This window comes from Diadema setosum, chromosome 4 (genome assembly GCF_964275005.1).
Source record: "Diadema setosum chromosome 4, eeDiaSeto1, whole genome shotgun sequence".
In the NCBI taxonomy this organism is placed as follows: domain Eukaryota; kingdom Metazoa; phylum Echinodermata; class Echinoidea; order Diadematoida; family Diadematidae; genus Diadema; species Diadema setosum.
This window is the reverse complement of record NC_092688.1, coordinates 15412898-15433381: the sequence shown is the minus strand read 5'-3', so window position 1 is coordinate 15433381 and position 20484 is coordinate 15412898. Positions and strand designations below refer to the sequence as shown.

The 20484-nt window shown below is 37.4% G+C and overlaps 1 protein-coding gene across 1 annotated transcript; it reads right to left on the bottom strand.

The window, feature by feature from the left end:
• Positions 1 to 990: 990 nt before the first annotated feature.
• LOC140227647 (TLC domain-containing protein 3A-like) lies at positions 991 to 15337 on the bottom strand. The gene is made up of 5 exons (XM_072308065.1): positions 15195 to 15337; positions 11280 to 11366; positions 10177 to 10381; positions 5101 to 5196; positions 991 to 1414 (listed from the first exon to the last, which is right to left on the bottom strand). The coding sequence occupies exons 1-5, from the start codon at positions 15335 to 15337 to the stop codon at positions 1073 to 1075; spliced, it is 873 nt and encodes a 290-aa protein (XP_072164166.1). The 3' UTR covers positions 991 to 1072.
• Positions 15338 to 20484: the final 5147 nt, after the last annotated feature.

The following is a 20484-nucleotide window of genomic DNA, read 5'->3' as shown; positions in this document are numbered from 1 at the left end:
ACGATCAAATAAACGTTGCAAAGAAAGCGTCAAACGTCAAAGAAAGCGTTCCTTCAAATAACAGCCATTGCCTGCGGAAATCGACGACACAATTTATTCGTTTCTTTGTTTTTCGTCACTCACAATGACAGAATGAACCCGCAAAATTTTGTCACTGTACAAAGTCTGCTGAATCAGAGCTCCCATCCATGCCAAAAGAGACGTCTTAAAACAATATTAAACCTTTTATTATTTTTCTATCAAAACCTTCGCTAACAGTGGGTGCTCATAATTTCATTCGACGTGCGAATCATGGACTCGACCGTTTTGAGCTTAAAAACACCGGGCCCGTCCATTCCGTCAGTAATCACTGAGTGTAAGTGAAACCTAAAATTTATACCATGACCTAAACTTCGAGTTTAGCTCCACTGTATAAACGTTATAGTTTTCTTTGTTTATTTGTTGCGTTAACTACATTCTAGTTCGTTCCTAACGTACCGCGTGCCTCGATTAGCCTCTGTATTATGGATACCTATTATAACGAGCGGCAGAGTATATACTGTACGTCATGTCGTTATCACGGCAATATCACTTCAGAAACTCTCAATTTTTGTGAATTATCGAATCAGGTAAGGTAACAGATGTTGGGTTACTCTCAATCAGTCTGGATCTCTTTGGTCACAATAAGTAACTACAGATAAGTCAGACGATGTGCATCGCACCAGTAATTGCACACTATTCCACATATACATTGCATCATAAACAAAATAAAAACATATAAATCGCTAGCGGGGAAACACAGTTTTGTTTTGTTTTTTTCACAGACCGTTTCCGAGGTCAGTTTATCACCATCCACAAAAAGGAAATAACATGTATTCTGCGTCGCCCCCAAAACCAAGCAAGACATAGAAATACAAATCCCTGACATTTCTCAATACATGATCACGTGACTGTTTCGATAATCATTCGGGCCATGTTCTCCGATGAGCCGATTCATAAAATCTCAGCATCTCGCAGTGTGGGGAAAACGCGGGTCACCCATAATTTGCGTGATGTTGTGACGTCAATCTCTTGTCATGACGATTTCACAACCTTAATCCTTCTTCGTTCCGTTTTGTTGAGCGATCTTTGGCGGAGCTGTTGTTTCTAGGCGTGGCTGATGCGACGCCCCATTAAGACTGAGCTGACTGGATAGCAGATGCGGGAACGCTCCCTGGAGGAATTTCACATACCATACAGTCTGGAGGACAACAATAACCACCATACCCACGTGGCAGCCGAAATACATGGAGCGTACTACTTCCATCGGGCTCAACCCCTGCGAGTAACCGTAGAACAGGTAGATCGCTGGATAGAGGAATACGCGCACCCAGAAAAATGTGACAGCTATCAGTATGTTGTTGACGATAAACATCCACGAGTCCATGAAACCATGCTGTGAAGAAAAAACAAACAAACATACAATGATAGTACATTAATCAATACAAATTTCATGATGTCAATAATATATATATATTTTTTTTCTTTTAGGAAGGGAAAGGAATGTCTCTTTCTTGTTTTGTTTAAGTTGTTAAATTGTGAAGAATGAATTTATTTTCTTTCTTTTTTTAATCATGATCATGGTAATATAATTAGTAGGCCTACAAGTTTACTTCGTATACTGGTATTGAGTAAACATTATTGAAACTCAAGGGAACAAAACAACCAATGGGATGTACTTTGTATAACGTTTACCCCATAGGTGACATAATATTCAACTGTGAAGTAATTTGTAAAATTGTAAAACGTCGGCCTCATGCCAGAAGGGCCTTAACACCATAGACTTTGTACACTGTTAGGGCCCTTTTGGCATGAGGCCGACGAAAAGTCAATGAAGGTATTGTACATTCTGAAGATTTGTTGGTTTTTTTCGATGAAGAATAAAATGATTTATTCCTCTAAAAAAATAATTTTACAGGGATTATACAGTTTTGGTTGAGACGTAACTTCAGATTTCTAACATTTTTTTTTTTTCAGTGAGATAATGAGAAACTTTAATATGAGAAAGCATGTAATTTTAAGAGTAATTCAGGGTTTATTTGATGAAAATTGGTTGTGAATTGGCCGAGATATCAAAAAAGAGTGATCCTAATAAAAGGTGGGTCTACCATCACTTTGTTTTACTTTGTTTTTGGGTGCCTCAACCATACCAAAACTGATTTTCATCAAATAAACTTTGAATTCCTCTTATAGAATAATGGTACCCTCTTCATTATTTCATAAGTGGTTTCCTGGTATCTCGAAAAAAGTTAAAAGCCAAATTCTCATCTCCACCAATACTAAACCACCCCTTTAAAGTGTAACATGGTGTAAGATATACATGGGAAAGACGATAGAATATAGATGGCAAACGTACTGGGTAAATACATAGATAATGTTGACAAAAATACACATAGACTGATATAGACTTTGGTCGCAAAACGAGTTAAGTAGCAATGACTCCATTATGCTAAGTTGAGATATTTGCAATTAAAGCTGCTAAAAACAAAGGAAGTAATACGAATAGTTCGGATTTTTTTAACATATAGCTTCACAAATATTACTTGTTACGTTACAAGCGAGGTATTACTGAAGAAAAATATTTTGCTCTGATGACGAACATTGAAATGTTTGAAAAAGGTGCTAGGTCCATTTTACGATGAAACTCTTCATAATAACCAGGCATAGCTGAACTAAGGCATAATAAACTGCGCATGTATATCACTGTTGGCAGATCGCTATAGAAAGAAAAGAGTGGGAAATTTGCTAGATAATGTCAATTCCCACGTATGCTAGACTACATTTGACTTGATAACAATGAAGACTTTCTCGAATCTGGTAGAGCAGTGTAAGCACCATACGAATATAATTATTTGTCAATGTATTGATTGCTTCACATAGGAGACCGAAATCTGTATCAGAATTGCATTTCCAGTCATTATGTTTGTCTGTCTGCCTGTCTGCCTGTCTATCTGTCAATATGTCTGTCTCTCTGCTTTTTTCTTCTTCTCCTCAATATAAACACTAACCCACATTCACTCTAATAAACACACGCATAGATCCATGATAATTTTAATCGTATGTGTATTATTGTTGCTGTTTTTCACGGGAAGTAAAGCAAAACAAAACCAATGAATAAATGAATAAATAAATAAATGTGGGGGGGGGGGGGGGGCTAAATACTGTAAAAGATAAGTACCTTTCCCAGACACAAGTACCAGAACCACCCCCAAAACAGCAAAACATGCAAGGCTTATATATGAAAACACGTTCCTTCTCATATGAGATCGTTCTGTATACACGGCATAGGAAAATATATGATCCAATAAAAAAAAAAAAAAAATGAACATGCATTGAGTACCATACCATACGTGAACTATACCATGTCACAACAAAATCGCAGCCTCATTACAATGCAACACTTCGCAGAGCAGTAAGCTCGCGGAATAGACACTAGACACTGCTATAGTCCGTTTACCCCAAAGTTAATACCTTCATAAATTCAGAGACGTAAATGAGACCGTGTTTTACATTTTGTGCGGGTTGTTGAGGTCGCTGTAGTTCTATAAAGTTAGAATCTGTTTTAATAAGGTCAGAACTACTAGCAGTTATTCAAGGAATATGCACATGTAACTGATGTAAGCACATTTCTCTATACACTCTTCTAAATCATATTTCGCTTTGGGCCAATACATACCATTACGACGAAAGATGATTTAGCTGTATACTACCCACAGGTAAGTCTTTTATGAAAATGTAGTAACTCCATGGCATTCATTGCTGCTGGATGGTATTATCATATCGATATTATTCAGTCTGTCCATGATAAATTACAGATTAGGAACGGAATTCCCTTTTGAATCGTGTACGTTGTCAAGACTCTTGCTTTTTCAAATGGATCTCAGAGTATATAAATCTGCACAAACAAGTTGCCAGTAAAGTTCCTATCACTATTACAACGCTGTCTCTATTATAATAAACAATATATAATAAAAAATTAGACGCGGTCAAACGTACATGGTGTGATTAGACACGTTCTAGATCCATTCAAAATGGGACACTATATTGTCATGTTTCATTCAAAAAAATACGACTGCAAGAAAAACACGACATCATTATCAGACTTTGTTCATTTTTGGACATGGGGGTAGTCAGATATCAAGTTATCAATTCATTTAAGAAGCGTCAAATGTTTCATTTTCAGACAAATGTCATGTTTTTGTTTTGCTTGTGTTTGTTTGTCTGTTTGTTTGTTTTTTGAAGTTTTCCTTGCTGAAGAAGAAGAAGTATTGAATGTAATAAAACAACTTAAAAAACAAACGTAGTTTGGTTTTGATATCTCGAAATATCTCGAATTATCTATTGAAAGATGATGCTCCTGAAATAATTCATTCTTTAAAAAAGTAGGCCCTACATAGTTTTCAACTTGTCAATACTGACACTGTTCCGTCAAAATTCAAAATGGCTAAGGTAATACCGATTTCCCCCCCCCCAAAAAAAAAAAGACAGACAGACAAACAACGGCTCCCATGGCGCGCCCCACAGTTCCATACAGATAGTTGTTATTGATAACACTTTTAGTTGCTCTCGAGGTTCTAGTTCAAGGGCAGAACTTAAACACAATTATTATTTCATGTTTGAGTGGTGTAATGAGTGAGGGTGTGTGTCTGTGTGTGTGTGACACAGAGAGAGAGAGAGAGAGTTGTGTGTGGGTGTGTGTGTGTGTGTGTGTGTGTGTGTGTGCGTGTGAGTGTGTGTGTGTCATGGTGTGTGTGCGCACTGGATGCAGTGTCCAAAGTCAATACGACCCGCCCCTGTGCAATTTGGGAAAACGGGAAAGACTATTGTTATGAGTACAATTTTGTGATTATATTCTCATCCAAACATAACCATGTGACTGGACAAAAACGAAGCCCTTGTTTGATCAAGGAGGTACTAGGCGAGGTCTCGCAAAGGAAAATTGCTTGGTTTGACTATTCTCGTTGCAGTGTCACCTCTCTGGTCCCAGTCATACGCGCTGTTATTTTGATTTGTCATGACCTAACTTGCGGCAAAGTTCGCATAGCACAATAGATATGCGTTATCATCACCGTTTTCACCCACCTTTAGGAGAAGTTTTCTGAGAATTACGAAGGGACTGCTGAACTCGCTGAGAAGTGCGCACGATATGAGGAAAGCGCCTCTTCCACGACGATAATGCTGCAAAGAAGATTCGAACGAGACAAGAATAAAAGATAGTATCAGGATCAAACTGTCAAAAGCAACAAAGGTTTAGAGTATGTCAGTGTATGTATACATTGAAGCACGCAGTTTTTGAATACTGACCGGCAATTACATGCAATGGCAATGTTGAATAATGCGTTCACATTAAACGCATTATTCACGTTTACACGACTCAATTCACCTCTCAATGCAACGCGTTAAGTGTTTCAATAAACCATAACATTTACTGTAAACCTTTTATTCTAGAAATAATTCTATTAAAATCTACTGTTCACATAGTAACATTGATTAAGTACTAGTATACTGATTAACATTTTTACGTTGGTTGTTTCTAATCTAACTCACATTAAAAAGAATAATTTTTATAATATATTAAGGCACTAAAGCTGTGTTGTTGTTTTTTCCATCTCCAAATGACAAATAGTGGCTTTAACCATTGCACACGCAGCTACTACTGCTTCTTGTACCTGGATCTGTTCTAATGGAGAACAGGATTTTATGTAAGCATTGTCCTTTTGTTTGTTTGTTTGTTTGTTAATTTGTTTATTGTTTATACATCACATCGAAGAAAGAGATATTATTTCAAGAGCGCTTTCAGAAGTATAAGCAAGTGGCGACGTCGAATGGATACGGGGAGGATCGAGAGGCAGTGGCTCGCCCGTCCAGGCCCCTATAATGTAGCCTCGAATTTCACTCTGTCCTCATCATGGGCAAGTCTATGCATTGGATGTTCATGGTATAGTGCACGAAACAGAGCTCCGGGTCGGGTTAACTAAATGCGCATATATTCAAAGGCCTCCCGTCGAGGATAATGCTTTCACATTATACCTAGATTAGGAGTAATGCACTTGCGTGTTTGTACTGTATAGCCGAATATATCTAACCTGAACACCCTGCAGAAATAGCCCCCTTGAATTGTCTGTATTAACGACACAAAATGCTGGCACGCATGATTTAATTATTTCATTGACGTGTACATTGAACATGCAGGTAGCTGCACTGTGATGGATTTCTGAATATCCCGACGCAACCGCGTTAATAGCAAATCGTTCAACTGTATATTCGATCTAGCAAAACTAAAATTGTGGGAGATATTGCCCTGGGGAAAGTGGAAATGGAAATCAACTTGTGTGGATCTGATAAAACTCTTCAAAAATCTCCGTAATGTCAAAACATACTACACATTCATCCACGATTTGTAGCATAGTGATTGAAACATTTTCAACTTCAAATGTTAGATCAGTTTAACTCAGCTTGACTTGCATTGTCTATTTGATCGAGTTTATCAAGGGGAATACAGAACTGTAAGACGTGTGTATAATTGCAGGACTTCTGCATATACCCTACATCGTAAAAGGTTTCATATACTGTAAGTCCTTTTGTTTGTATGAATCTGCATATAATAATTGTTTGTTCAGTTGTTTTCGTTTCAATGTAAATACGATAACGATATAGAAAGAAAAAAGAATAGTCATTCAAAAAAGTGTTCCATGATCTAAGTGGAGATTGATTCTTGGTAATATACTCTGTCGGTCACATTGCATGTATTCCAAAGCAGTATATGCATGTTAATAAATATCTCTGGACAGCATCAAAGGGCATTGAACGTGGCCAAACGTTACTCTTTGAACTCCCAAAATAGAATTAAATATCAAGAGATCGAGTGTGGGTGCCCACGTGATATCCATGCAGTGCCAAATAAAAGATGCGCTTGTACATGTGCAGTAATAATCATTTTCCGCAACAAATGCCTGGTAATAACTTCATAGTGCGGTTTACCCTATATGCATGAATGTACAGGTACGTTCCACCTGAAACAGCACGAGAGTTTAATCGCATTTAACGGTATAGTTGAGGGCAACCAGGCCTGATATCTTAATGCATCCTTTACAATAACTGGTACACTATATCTGCCACCATTTGGGACCCCTTTCTGCCCCACTCTCTGAGGCGTAATGAACTCTACAAAATCCCCTTTCACGGACAGTTTTGCTCTGTTGATACAAATGTACTAACATAGGGAATGATCTATGGAGTGATGTCTTCCAGTGCGAATTCACACCAGGAAATGTTAGTTCTCTGCAGAATGCATAATCCGAGAGTTTCTAGTCTGATGAGTAGACCTATATCTTAAAGACCCTAATTATACTTCATGATCAACATTCCACCATGGAGGACGAGGTGCTTGCCTGATTACCTTCTCGGTCAAACTAATAGAGCTATAGGAGAATTAAAGATGTACATCTTAAAGGTCTCCCTTCCTGTCTTTGCTCAGGGTTGCTCTTAAGTTAATACTTGTAGGGTTCACTGGAATTGTAAGCAAACTGTTGAGCCCGTCCCTTATCGCCGCCACGTAGCCCTTAGATACCTTCGTCAACGAGCAAGTGACTATGAGCACGTGTAATACTCGTGGCAAAAGTGGTGTGATATTCAAGGTTCTATTTTCATCGGTATAGGCCTAATATTAAAGTCGGCTAGAGGACGGAACGGTCTCTTCAAGCCGACTTTTCATTTCTGTTTTCTTCCATTCAAGCGTTGGACGTTGCCACATTCCCAATTTGTATCAGAAGTTTATTGACGCCCACTACAGCTTTTGAATAAATTTACATGCGCAGTAACCACCCACCATAATCATTCTCGGAGAATTTGAGCCTGACCAAACATGAAATGATGATGTAAGGTCTCTTATATTGATAAATAACAGTTACTTTGCGATGTTCTTCAATTCTTTCAAAAAATACTCATTTTTGACTTGGAATTATTTTACAGCAACTACTGCTTACGAATATAACTTCCTGCGTCTTTACTATATACACATTTAAAATTGCTTTCTAGCAACCTCAAGAAATCTCATCTGACCAGAACTGTATCGTGTGAAATTTATGTTCTACTAATACAGATCATTAAATTTGATTATTGGTCCATTCAAAAACGCGATAAAAAAGCGACATGGAGTTAGACACTAAAACTTGTTTTTCGGTCTTTAAATTTCGCATTTTGATAAAACAATTTAGCATTTACATAATTCAAATCCAATGCTCCTCGAGAGCATTCAAATTTATAGTCAGAAACAGAGGAAGTGTATTTTCATTCATAGGATCTAAATTCGCGCCTGAGCATAATAATGAGCTGAGAATACTAAATACAGACATTCTGAAAAGTGAATGTTAAATTTCATGATATATAATGATAAATGACCTGTTTTGTGATTCAAATTTGAATAAGTTGCAATAGCTGCAAGGAGTATAAGCAAATTAATTGATTCCGCTGTCCATGAACATCTCTTTCATTGCAACACTCGACGCCTGCAAGGGTTAGTATTATGTATCCCTTTCTCTTACTTTTAGCTTGCAATTACGGAGCGAAGCGTCTGGTAAATACGTTATCAATATTTATCTTTTAAGTGTAGCTAAATAATTTTTTCAGATGAAAAAGTCATCGGAAAATAAGTTTTCCGATGAAAGAACAAATAAGAATACAAAAAGACATATACTTTCCCTAATACAAACAATACATTTATAACAAAGGACGAATAACATATATCACAACATACCCGTACTCGCACTATTTTTGCAAAGAAAACAATTATATTTACTGGACCCAGATATTGGAATGATCTCCCTCTAGATATCACTTCTTCCTTATCTTTATTCACCTTCAAACGCAAATTAAAACAGTTATTACTTAGTGGATACACACTACCAAGTTTTTAGCAACCCTTTTATGCTCCCAGTCTTTTGTCCTTGTCCGCAGCACCAAGTCATTCAAGTTATTTCATGGTACCGATACATCTTTTAATAATATATCATTTTTGTTATTCAAACACTGCGAGATTTGTATGCAGTCTGGTTTGTGCGATATCTATGTGGTTCATTAGTTTATTACTCATCGATTTTTTTTTGTACTTGTGTAATTTTAGTTGGTCAAGACAAACATATCCGTTCTCCGTGTAAAATTATATGCCTATGAACTCGGGAACCTACAGTTTTACAAGCTTTAAAGCTTTTATGTAGGCCCCATCATATTTCTAATACTTACTAGTGACATTTTCACACAAGATGACCTTGTACATTTGTGTCAAGTATATTTTCTTTTTCTTTTCTTCTACAATCAAAAGACATGATTGTATATATTTTGTATTCTTGTTTTGTTGTCAATAATTTTGTAATGTCATCATTGAGAAATGGAAATATGAAATAAATTTGATCTTTGAACTTTGAACTTTGAACTTTGAACATAATGTATTCAATATCAAGGAAAATGAGCATTGGTGTTCATGTGAGTCTCTATTAAGCCTATTAAAAATACTGGAATGCAATTTCATGAAGTTATTTACAATATCTTTGCAGAAATAAAGGCATACATGACATACGAAATGGACACAATAAAACACAACGAAGGAGAACACATTTTCATGATAACAATATACATGAGATAGATAGATCAACAGCTATCGTGCTATTGCTGAAAGTGTTAAATAGATTGCTCCGACAATTTGGATGCTAAAACAGAAGAAATTGCACGACAACATCACAATTCGTCGCTGAATTGAATGACCACTTCGATATACATGTTTTGTGTTGGTTTGGTTTTTATTTTTACGAGTCTAATGACTAGCGAAATTGCAAAATGGATAAAAAAAAAACCATACAACTTCTGCATTAACTAAAGATACGTTATTTGGCTTTCATTCCCCTTTAACAGCATATCCCACGCCAGAAAGAATGAATAGTGCATGCTATCAGCACACGCACAAGAAACAGAAAAAAAAAAATAATAATGCGGGAGACTGCCATCGTAAGTTTGAATTGAACGGGGCCCTTCAACAAATTTTAAAAAACTACCCCCATTAAATATACCGGTTTAGATAGTACATCCAAAGGGGATAGAGACGATAATTATACTCCTTACAAGTGCTTATCGAGCTCAACCTGATTGTACTTTGAAGGTACTCACCAAAACTAGCGGGTATCCGAAAAGGACCACGATGATGTGGTGGAAGACGATTAGTCTGTGGTCCCTGAGAAACATCTTTAGATTGTGAAAGAAGGGCGGGGATTCCCCCTGTGGTTTCTCCCGCTGGTATGTTAGGTAGAGAGCGATGACGTCATAGGGCCAGTAGATGCCGGTAAAGGCGAGACTCTGATCCAGAAGGTAGCAGCTGTTTTACAGTCAAGACGAACAGAACATGTTTTCATTCATTTCATTCATTTGTTTTTCCATTTCCAACAGAAACATATAAATATTTTACAGAATTGAATACATAAGTTTCATCATAATACAAAATAAAGAATAAGTTGTTTACAAAATATTGTAAGTATACGGAAATGATGGAAATTGGGAGGAATTCTATTACGTGAAAATGAGGAGGAATGTTATCATCTGAAGCTGTATACAACAAGCATGAACACCTCCACTGTGTATCATTCATGCATTGGCAAAATTTACATACAATGTGTCGTAAGTTAATTATTTCCTGTCAATTTCATTTAGAATTATTGGACAGGATTACCGCAGAATGAACCTTCACTGTTGTGATCTCTCCTAAATTCAATGTTTGATGATTAATGGAGAGCGCAAATGTATGTCATATATACATATATATATATATATATATATACACGTCTAGTAAGTTTATATGTATATGCAATAATTGACATAGTTGTATTTATGTCATTTATGTATATTATATATATATATGATACATATACATGTATTACATTATGTAATTGATTATATGAATATATACTACAATGGATACTCACACATATAACTCAAATATAGATGTCAGATGATCAATGGATTATCATATACTCTAAAAATTAATTGATTATGTATAGCAAGACATGGCATGAATGTATGCTACAATACAGATTAATTAATCACTTGAAAACCCATCAACATTTAGAAGAGATATGCCGTATGTACCTTGATAATTGTTCGGTATGACATTTTATTAGGGCAAATTATTTGTTTTACAGGGCCCCATTATTTTCTCTCTCTTCCATTCTTTAAAACAACAACAACATTTTATTATAATACTATTCTGATATACGTACTCGTGGTAAAACATGTCTCTGTAGGTGACGGACATCACGTGAATCCCTGAGGCCGTTAGGGTGACAGCGTGGGCGATAGCCACAAGCCTGTGGGGAAGGAAAGCACAATTTTCTTTTCAATGCAAATTGCATCAATTTCTGGCCACAATCAGGAAGATCACACAGTCAGCGCCAGATATTATATACTGCCCCTCTATGACTTGCAGACTTGTGGCTCCCGCAGTCTCAAGATCATACGGCGCATGTTGCTTTTCATTCAGTTTGCCTTCCCAGTGTATTCGCTGATGCACTTTCCAAAATTGGATTTAAAGTGGAATACCAATCTTTACATTCAAGTCTTATCCTAGAAGTATCCTAAAAACGCTTACAAAAACATTTGGTATAACAGAGGTTTAATTCGAATCAGAAGCATATAAAAAAATAAAACAAAATAAAAAGGGGATTTCAGACTTGATGTGTTTTCAGGAAAGAGTGATATCGATAGAAACTACATTATAAAACGTAAACACACATAAAATAAGTAGTTGGTAATTATGTTAAATAAGTCTCCCATTGACATGTTATAAAATCTTGACTAATCTACTTTTGACAGATTTTGTCTGCATGTTGTATCAAATTACTGTATAATTGTTGTGGTAATAGTACGTTGTTCTGACCTACAAATTGATATACTATCCACACACTGTACCAAGTTTGAGTACAAACCAATGTAAGAGAATTAAGGGAAGCCAAAGCTGACTAATTATAATTTGCATTATTAACAAAATATACGCTGTTGCTACCACCATACGTCAGGTTTTTGTAAGAGCAGTGGTAACTTTAAAATCGGTGGCTCATTTCATGTTTGATTTTAATGAAATGTCTTCAGCTCTGTTGGTTTTCTTTTCATTCATATACAAAAGTCTTCTTGATTTGAAATGTTGCATTGTACTTATACCTAAATTCATCTTACATTGACTCTTATCTGTTCAAGCCAAGCGACACTGTCATAGATGTTCAATCTCTGTAGCGTACAACATGCCCAGTTTCGTCTACAGCACTTTAAGCTTGATTAACTCTGTATTTGCACTGTTTTATTACCCCACAGAAACAATGACACTGATTAAACCGTATAGGACTGAAAACAGTGATATCAATATTTGCATCATTACCACCATCATTGTTTGATATCCTTACGAAAACCGCAAGTGTCATCTTTCTTTTTTATTGTCATTGGTTTTTTTTTATGTTTTTCCAATTTCGTTGAATTTCAAATGGTAACGCTCCCGACTTCCCGCATTCTTACCCTCTTTATCCAGTTCAGCTTTTATACTGCATGGAAAGATGTGTAATTATGATGCATGTTAATTTTTATATTTAAGTTCATTCCCTTTTTATGCCTCACTCTTCCTTAATTAGCCTGCTGATTAAACATTTCGTCCATTTTCTTCCCACCTCCCATGATTATAGACTGCATGGATCTATACCTTTAACATTTTCATTGACGACTTTCTTTACTTTTGTCCTCTAAGATTTCTCTCTCATTTATACTGTACCTTCTCCTAGGTTCCCTGATGCAATGACTGATCTTGAGCTGCCCTTTCCTTTTTCCTTCTTCCTTTTCTATTTTCTCAATATCTTTCTTGTGGATTTTTCTTTTTCGTACACAGTTGAACAATATAATGTTAATCCTTAATAGTTCATTTATTGAAAAATGAAGACAAGATTACTATGATTGTATTATGTATTAATGAAATTTATTTGATTTGAAATTTTTATACATGTTAGCACTGTATATATTATCTTGTATTACTTTACGTGGAAATAAAAGTTATTTGTATTGAATTGAATGACAGAATCCTTCATATCTGATTTTATTAATATTTCTCCGTCTCTCTTAGCTCTCCATAGCTTTCCTTGATGGCCATTAATTGTTCCTCTTGCCCTTTATATTTCGCTCATATGTCTGATTATATTAATATTTCTCAGTCTCTCTTAGCTCTCCATAGCTATTTCTTGATGGTCATTGTTCCTTTGCCCTTTATAATTTCTCTCATATACAACGTATCTGATTTTATTAATATTTCTCAGTCTCTCTTAGCTCTCTAGTTTTCCTTGGTGGTTATCAATCCTCTTGCCTTTCATCTTTCTCTCGCTATATCCCCTTCTAAATCCATCGAACCTCATGCACGTATCTATGTGTGTCTTGAACGGTTGGTCGCAGATGCAAGAATGTGCCTTCGTATTTCAAGAATATCTCGGAGGGAAAATAACGCATGTACGTTTTGACAATGTGTCAAATCAAGTAAACGTGTGTGGGCATGGCAGGGCGCTTTTCTTGTACCCGCATACACACAGAGAGCTCAGTCATTGCATGCATTTCGTGCTTCGCTGCATGGAGGGGGGAAAAAGTCACCAGCACTTGAGCGATAGATTTGACTGTGTAAGGCCGTAATTGCAAGAGATAGGTATACATAGGTACTCTTGTCTGCTACTGCGTGGCAGTGATCCAGCGTAGCAGGAGATAGGGGCCGGATACCAGCATATCCGATCGACACATGCTCGCAAGCCTCTCGGCAATATTATGTCAAGGCCACCCAGATACGTCTACGTCCATATTATGCTATGTAGTATCCCTCGATTGGCCGGACATGGCCGCTTCCAGCCGTGGGAGCTAGCTAACCCACGCCATTCATTCCAATTCTGACATAACATAATGAAGTATATGACGTAAAAGGAGAAGACTTCAGACAAGGCGAGAGCGTTGAATCATAAATGCATAATATACAGCCACGATATTCAAGACGCGGCCCCATGGCCGTGAGGAAATGTCTAGACAATCACTCAGCAAATTTACAGCCGCTGAGATTGACCTAGCCTACACATAAATTATAGGTCTACATACATCATGCCCCTACACAGCAGCACGTGGTAAAGCAAATATCTATATAATATATGTCCCCCCCCCCCCGCCGCCCCCCTAGCTCCCCTCAGGCAAAAAATATTCACGAATTCACTGAGTTAATAATATGAATCCACATTCAGGAGTGCACTATACCGCATGTTTTCCACTCACTAAAGCCAAGGAGGTTAAATAAGTGTGCGATGCGATGTTCTTGCTCGTGCTAATGCATGAATTGCCACCAACGGTTGACGCACCTTTACAGGATCAGGACACTTTGCATCATGAAAAGACTCAACCAGAGAGTGTAAAGAGGCCTAACGAAACTCAGCCCAGTTATTATATACCTGTTAATTGCCAATTCCGCTTGTTGCTGCACACTGAGATGTCAATACTGCACAGTGAAAGGATGACATGCTGACATTATTAAGGATTCAGATCTGAACATAGTGTAAGCAGTAGGGAGCTAGCTATTTCGATCACCCCACTTTTGTAGGTGCGTGCCATCATACATTATGTAAATATACTATTAAGGCTGGATGAATATAAATCAGTGTAATCCCATGGAGACATAATCATACCCTCACAGGTTGAGGTACATAAGGGACAAACCATAGTTTAAAGCGCCAGGTCACTACCAAAATGGATGAGGACTTTCGACCATGGGTATATAGTGCAAACCGGACGGGAAACATGCAACAGTGACGATCATGAGTCAAAATAAGAGAGCACACACAGATCATCAGCTGATACGTCGCAATCGACAGACACAGGTGCGCGATCACTCCTACTTTTGTATTGTAAACATCTTTTGTTCGACATACCTATTTATAGTGATGCGTTACACGTCAAACTCTCCAGCAATCACGAGGATTCACGCGACAACTGACACTTAGCATAATCATATTACAACAACAACAGCAACAAAAGGAAAAAAGAAAAATCTGAGCATTCACTGCGATCAGCTGTGTAGCGAGCGAGGGACTGCCCCGCCGGCCCGACGCTGCATATAAGCTGACTTATTAACTACTTACCTCATTGCGGTTCCGCAGGCCATAGCCACATCGGTGTATATCTTCGATAGAGACAGCCATAAGATGACGAAAAGGAGTGGCCATACAAGGCAACCAATCCAGAAACACAACGTCAATGACGGGGACATCGAGTCCCCGTCCATATTCGTTGCGTACATTGTAATTATTTTTCTCTTTCACGGCTCCCTGGCTTGGTCACTGCTCCTGACGTTTCGAAGTTTACGTAGTGAAAGTACACAGATGACACTACGAACAAGTAACGGGAGCGAACAACAGGCAAGGGACTACACGCTGGCAAACAAGTGCTCGTGTTTCATGTACGCCGACGCGAATCCACACTGGTTCATGGCCAGTCAGGTGCAGTGCGACCAGGAGAAACTTTTGGGTCTTTTCAACCGTACGCCGGCCGGCATACCGGCTTGTTTTTTAAATTCGCCATTTCCTCCCATAAAAGTTCGGCATTGTGTGTAGAGCTGTTGCGGAGATCTTGGTGTCATGTCAGTATGAATTATGTATGAGGTATCTACTTGTATTCTTACACTTCAAAGTCGACTGCATTTTTCCCCCCTAAAGGAGTTCTGGCAACATTTTTATTTTGTGTTTCCTTTGTTTGTGTTTGTGTTTTTCAATTTCTTCTATGAGTGACATGAACATTATGGAATGCTGTTCACAAATAAAAGCATTCTGTAACAGCGATAGTTTAAAATAGCAATTGGACTACCCAGATTTATGTAACATTACAATGAAGTTGCTTCAGGTAATTATCAAAAAATCAATGCAAAACACATTATACTTATTCATTTTTTTTTTAAATTCCTGATGGCGCATTTAATTCAGTTTTTTTTTTCTCATAATGTGACAACAATAGGGAATTACATTATCGGAATTCTTAGACATGTTATGGCACCGAAACACATCTGTCATAAAACTCGAGGGGTTCACCATCTATATTTACCAGTGAAGGAGTGTGGGATTTTACTCATTTTTCACTCATTTTCAAGGAGCTGGCGATTCTAAAAGTTGGAACCGTCATCATGCAGATTGAAAGAGACAAAGGTGTCACTACCTCACAACACCCTTAGGTTGTAGGCCTATACAAACTAAAAAGTTACGAAAATAATATCCTATAACTACCAACTACACCGTGTGTAGAGCAACATTTACAACCGCGCTTTCCTCGTACAAGTCATAATTGCTTGGTTATTACAGAGCTGCAGTAATTTGTTGAGAATCTACAATTTCTTCTCTTTCATTCCACTTGAAACAAAAAAAGTGAATGTTGCTGTTTAAGTCAATGGGAGGGTTAAAAGGAAAACCACACCTCAGAACATCCTTCTATAATTTGCATACTTGGTTGAGCTTATGATCATTATCCTGTTGAAATATTAAGTTAAGACCATCACACCCTCTTTTCGTCTTGTTCAAAGAAACTTTTGTGTAAACCACTCTGTTTATTTCATCTTGTCCTGTTTGCGAGGCATATTAAGTGTGGTTTCTTTGATTTAAAACTTTTTTTTATATGTATTCATGCATGTTATAGCATCTATAGGCCTACGTTACTTCTTTTTTTTTTTTTTGCACATACACTGAAGCAATGTGAAGCTTTTCAGAAATTGTTCGATAAAAAAAAAATCGATGATTAGGCTGAAAATCATTCACCAACAAAATTCCCAAACCACCCAAAATCTACCTAAGGTAGTAAAACATTATCTTAGCTGAAGATCGTGACCTGATCAACATTATAGGCCTCAAACCTAATGCTGTTAAGAACCCTTTTTGGTACATGCATGCATGCATGTAGGATAATTTCATTTTGTTTTACATGCTATACGTGTGCTCGAGATACGTATACGAGCTGACAAAAGATGACCTTCGAATTCTGTGCTTTCGGGTCATTTGGGTTATCACGACGAGTAACAAGCAAAGACAAGGAAGTGAATCGTGTGAAAAGAAAACGGAGATACATATACCTTTTCCCCCCAGATATCAAGTGTCGTCTTTCCTCCTTTGTTGATTGTTGAATAATTCAATAGCTATTAGCCAGTCAGTCGGTCAAGTATGAATTCGTTCATTCATCCATTCAGGAATGCGCGTTCATCCAATCATACAACCGGTCAGTCAGTCAATCATTGTGATTTACTCATTCAAACTTTTCAATTTTTCAACTAGGTTTACTAGGCAACCAGTCAATCAATCATTTATTCATTCGTTCACCCAGTCACTTTTAAAGGGGATGGCTATATAGTACCTGATCAGTGGGAATCAGTTGGAATGCTGGGGGATGATTGTTCCAGTCCTTTAAGAGTACATTATATATCTATTGTTGTGTGAAAATTATTTGCTTCAGAATGGTCTCATATTCGAGTAATGTGCAGTTTAATGTTTCCAGGTTAGCATGCCTGTATACAGTGACGGGGCGATCGTTAACGGCCCGTTAAAGATCGCCCCGTCACTGTACAGGCATGCTAACCAGGAAACATTAAACTGCACATTACTCGAATATGAGACCATTCTGAAGCAAATAATTGTCACACAACAATAGATATATAATGTACTCTTTAAGGATTGGAACAATCATCCCCCAGCATTCCCACTGATTCCCACTGATCAGGTACTCGCCATCCCCTTTAAATTCAATCATTTAGTTAGTCAGTCGTTTTTCACCAGGTCGAGGCATATTGTATTGAGCTGTTCTTTTGCCACCTCGGTGATCGACTACGGGTGCACGTGACGAGTGCGACACCCACGAGTCATACAGCCCACGAGCTCCACAACAGGCAAATAAGGGCCATGAGTGTTTGACATCAAGCAAACAAGGCTTATCGCGAGTCCGGCAATCATATCACTGGGCTTTTGCACTGTCGGTTTCGTGGGCCTTTTTTGTCTAGTTTCGAGCTCATGGGCTGTATGACTCATGGACCTTCTTTCAATGTCGACGTTGTGAGAAGCATGACTTGTGGTTACCGGGCTCATGGGATGACTCCTCGAATGCAATGCCATGCATGAACTGCTGACAGTGCCAACGCGTAAAATGTCAATGCCAAACATCTAAGGCGTCAGAGTTCATTAGCACAGTATTTCAATTTAATGATAATAATAATAATAATAATAATAATAATAATGATAATAATAATAATAATAATAATAATAATAATAATAATAATAAAAATGATAATAATAATAATAATAATAGTAATAATAATATGATAATAATCACAATAATAAAGGACATTATTTTGCGCAGCTACACTGCACTGCGCATTACAAATTCATAGTCATAACATGCATAATTCAAACATAAGAAGCATTGTTCGAAAGATTGGGTTTTTACCTGGTTTTTAACTCATTAACGATACTGTAGCTTCTTACCTTAAGTATTCCATCATTTCAGTGCAGCATACAAAAATGTCCTGTCACCAAAGGTATAGCTTTTGATTTTCTTGACTGGTATATCAATAGTGTTTGATCCCGTAGACCTCGGAAAATGTTTGAAATGATGATTTTAACTCTACAAGTTCCTGTATGTATACGCGGGTACTGTACCATGAATAGCTCTTATATATTCTCCATGTATCTGCAAAGTTTTGAATACGATTCTCTGCCTATATATAGGAAACCAATAAAACGCAATGCAATTCATGTGAACGTTCCATGCAAGCCAAAACTAGAGTGTACTGGGCATACTTGCTTCCTCTTTCTCCATATCGATCGCATGAACATGTCTTTCCAATATAGCAAAGAGACAAAGAAAGTGATATATAGATAGATAGATAGATAGATAGATAGATAGATAGATAGATAGATAGATAGATAGATAGATAGATAGACACAGTGAAATAGGCCAAGGCTTGACGCTTATTTTATCTTTTTTCTTCGTCTGTTCGTGACTTGATCAGATTACCAAAATCATATTTTTTCTTTTTTGGTGGGCCCGACAATTATATTTGCTGGCACTGAAAGAAAGAAAAACATGAATAATAAAATCCCTTTTATTATTGAACTTGATAATCATGTGAAAATTGAAAGATATGATAAAGACCTTCAAATACCGCGTACTGTGATTAAGAAGTAAAAAATAAAAAGCATTTAAGAAATACATGTACACTCACTTCATTTTCATAAAATATCAAAATTATCATGAACCATGATAGTTATGAATAAATGAGCAGGTATGACAAAGTGTTTTAAATACAACATACTGTGATCTAGTTCACTATGTGCAATATATTTATTGTTGAATCGGGGTATAAACATGGTTTTCCATGACACCACGTATTTGTGAAATGATAATATTTAACAAAAGGGTATACTTAGGTCTAACATTGCATAGAAAAACAAATCGCTATTGGATTGGGCTGTGAAAGAAAGAAAATGGTCGAATTTAGCCATTGAGACGGAGTGAGGCAATAATCAAGACTTGCACGGACCTCGTAATTCTGGTCGCGGCAGCTAGCTGAAATGCGTGCAGTTATCAAATACTGATCAGTGAGCTTTTCTCCCCTTCATTGCCTATTCTGGGTGAGAAACACAACAGCAAAACAGTGTAGATAAACACTCACTTGTTCATTTTTTTTTCCGATCTGAGAAGATGGCTGGATAGCCCATATTCAGCTATGCAAAGCTGGTCTTCCATGGGGTCCAACTGGATGTGAGGTGGGACCACTTCACTATAGGTTAAACACCCTCCTCTTTGCGATGAATGAATGAAGCGGGATCTTTTACGTGCATGAGTTGTGACTCTCTCACACAAGGGACCTCCATTATAATATGTCCTATCCGAGGGACAGAGTGTTTTGCGTCTTTCCAGAGGGGACGGTATGATTGCACACAACATTTTTCAGTCCAGACTCGGGTTCGAACCCGGGTCCTTAGGATCATGAGGCAGACGTGCTACCGACTAAGCCAACTCACCGTCCATAAATTTCTGGTGGCCCAATCGGGTCACCACAGCATATCATTTCTTTGAAGTCACAGTGTCCCGACGTATCTTTCTGGTGGCCCCTTACCACCATATAACCGGGTGAAGCTAATGTTGAGCCCTGGATAGATATGAAGAGTTTCGTCGGAAATGGGTTTAAGCACAATTTAAAAAAATTAATAGTATTTAAAGTCCATCGTCAAAATAGTAGAGCAAAAATACACCCTTTTCAATGATGCCACACCTTTCCAATGATTATTGCATAACAAGGAATATTCGTGAAGGTATGAAAAAATAATCCGTATTAAACATTCTAGATATTTTCTTTTTTTTTTTTAAAGCAGGTTTAATCGCAGATATCTCAAATTGACA

Excerpts from the sequence above, each read along its gene's own strand:
- LOC140227647 (XM_072308065.1), bottom strand. The coding sequence starts at position 15,337 with ATGGACGGGGACTCGATGTCCCCGTCATTGACGTTGTGTTTCTGGATT. Across the intron at positions 11,367-15,194 it reads GCCTGCGGAACCGCAATGAG|GCTTGTGGCTATCGCCCACG; the intron begins GTAAGTAGTTAA and ends CCTTCCCCACAG. Across the intron at positions 10,382-11,279 it reads AGAGACATGTTTTACCACGA|CTGCTACCTTCTGGATCAGA; the intron begins GTACGTATATCA and ends ACTGTAAAACAG.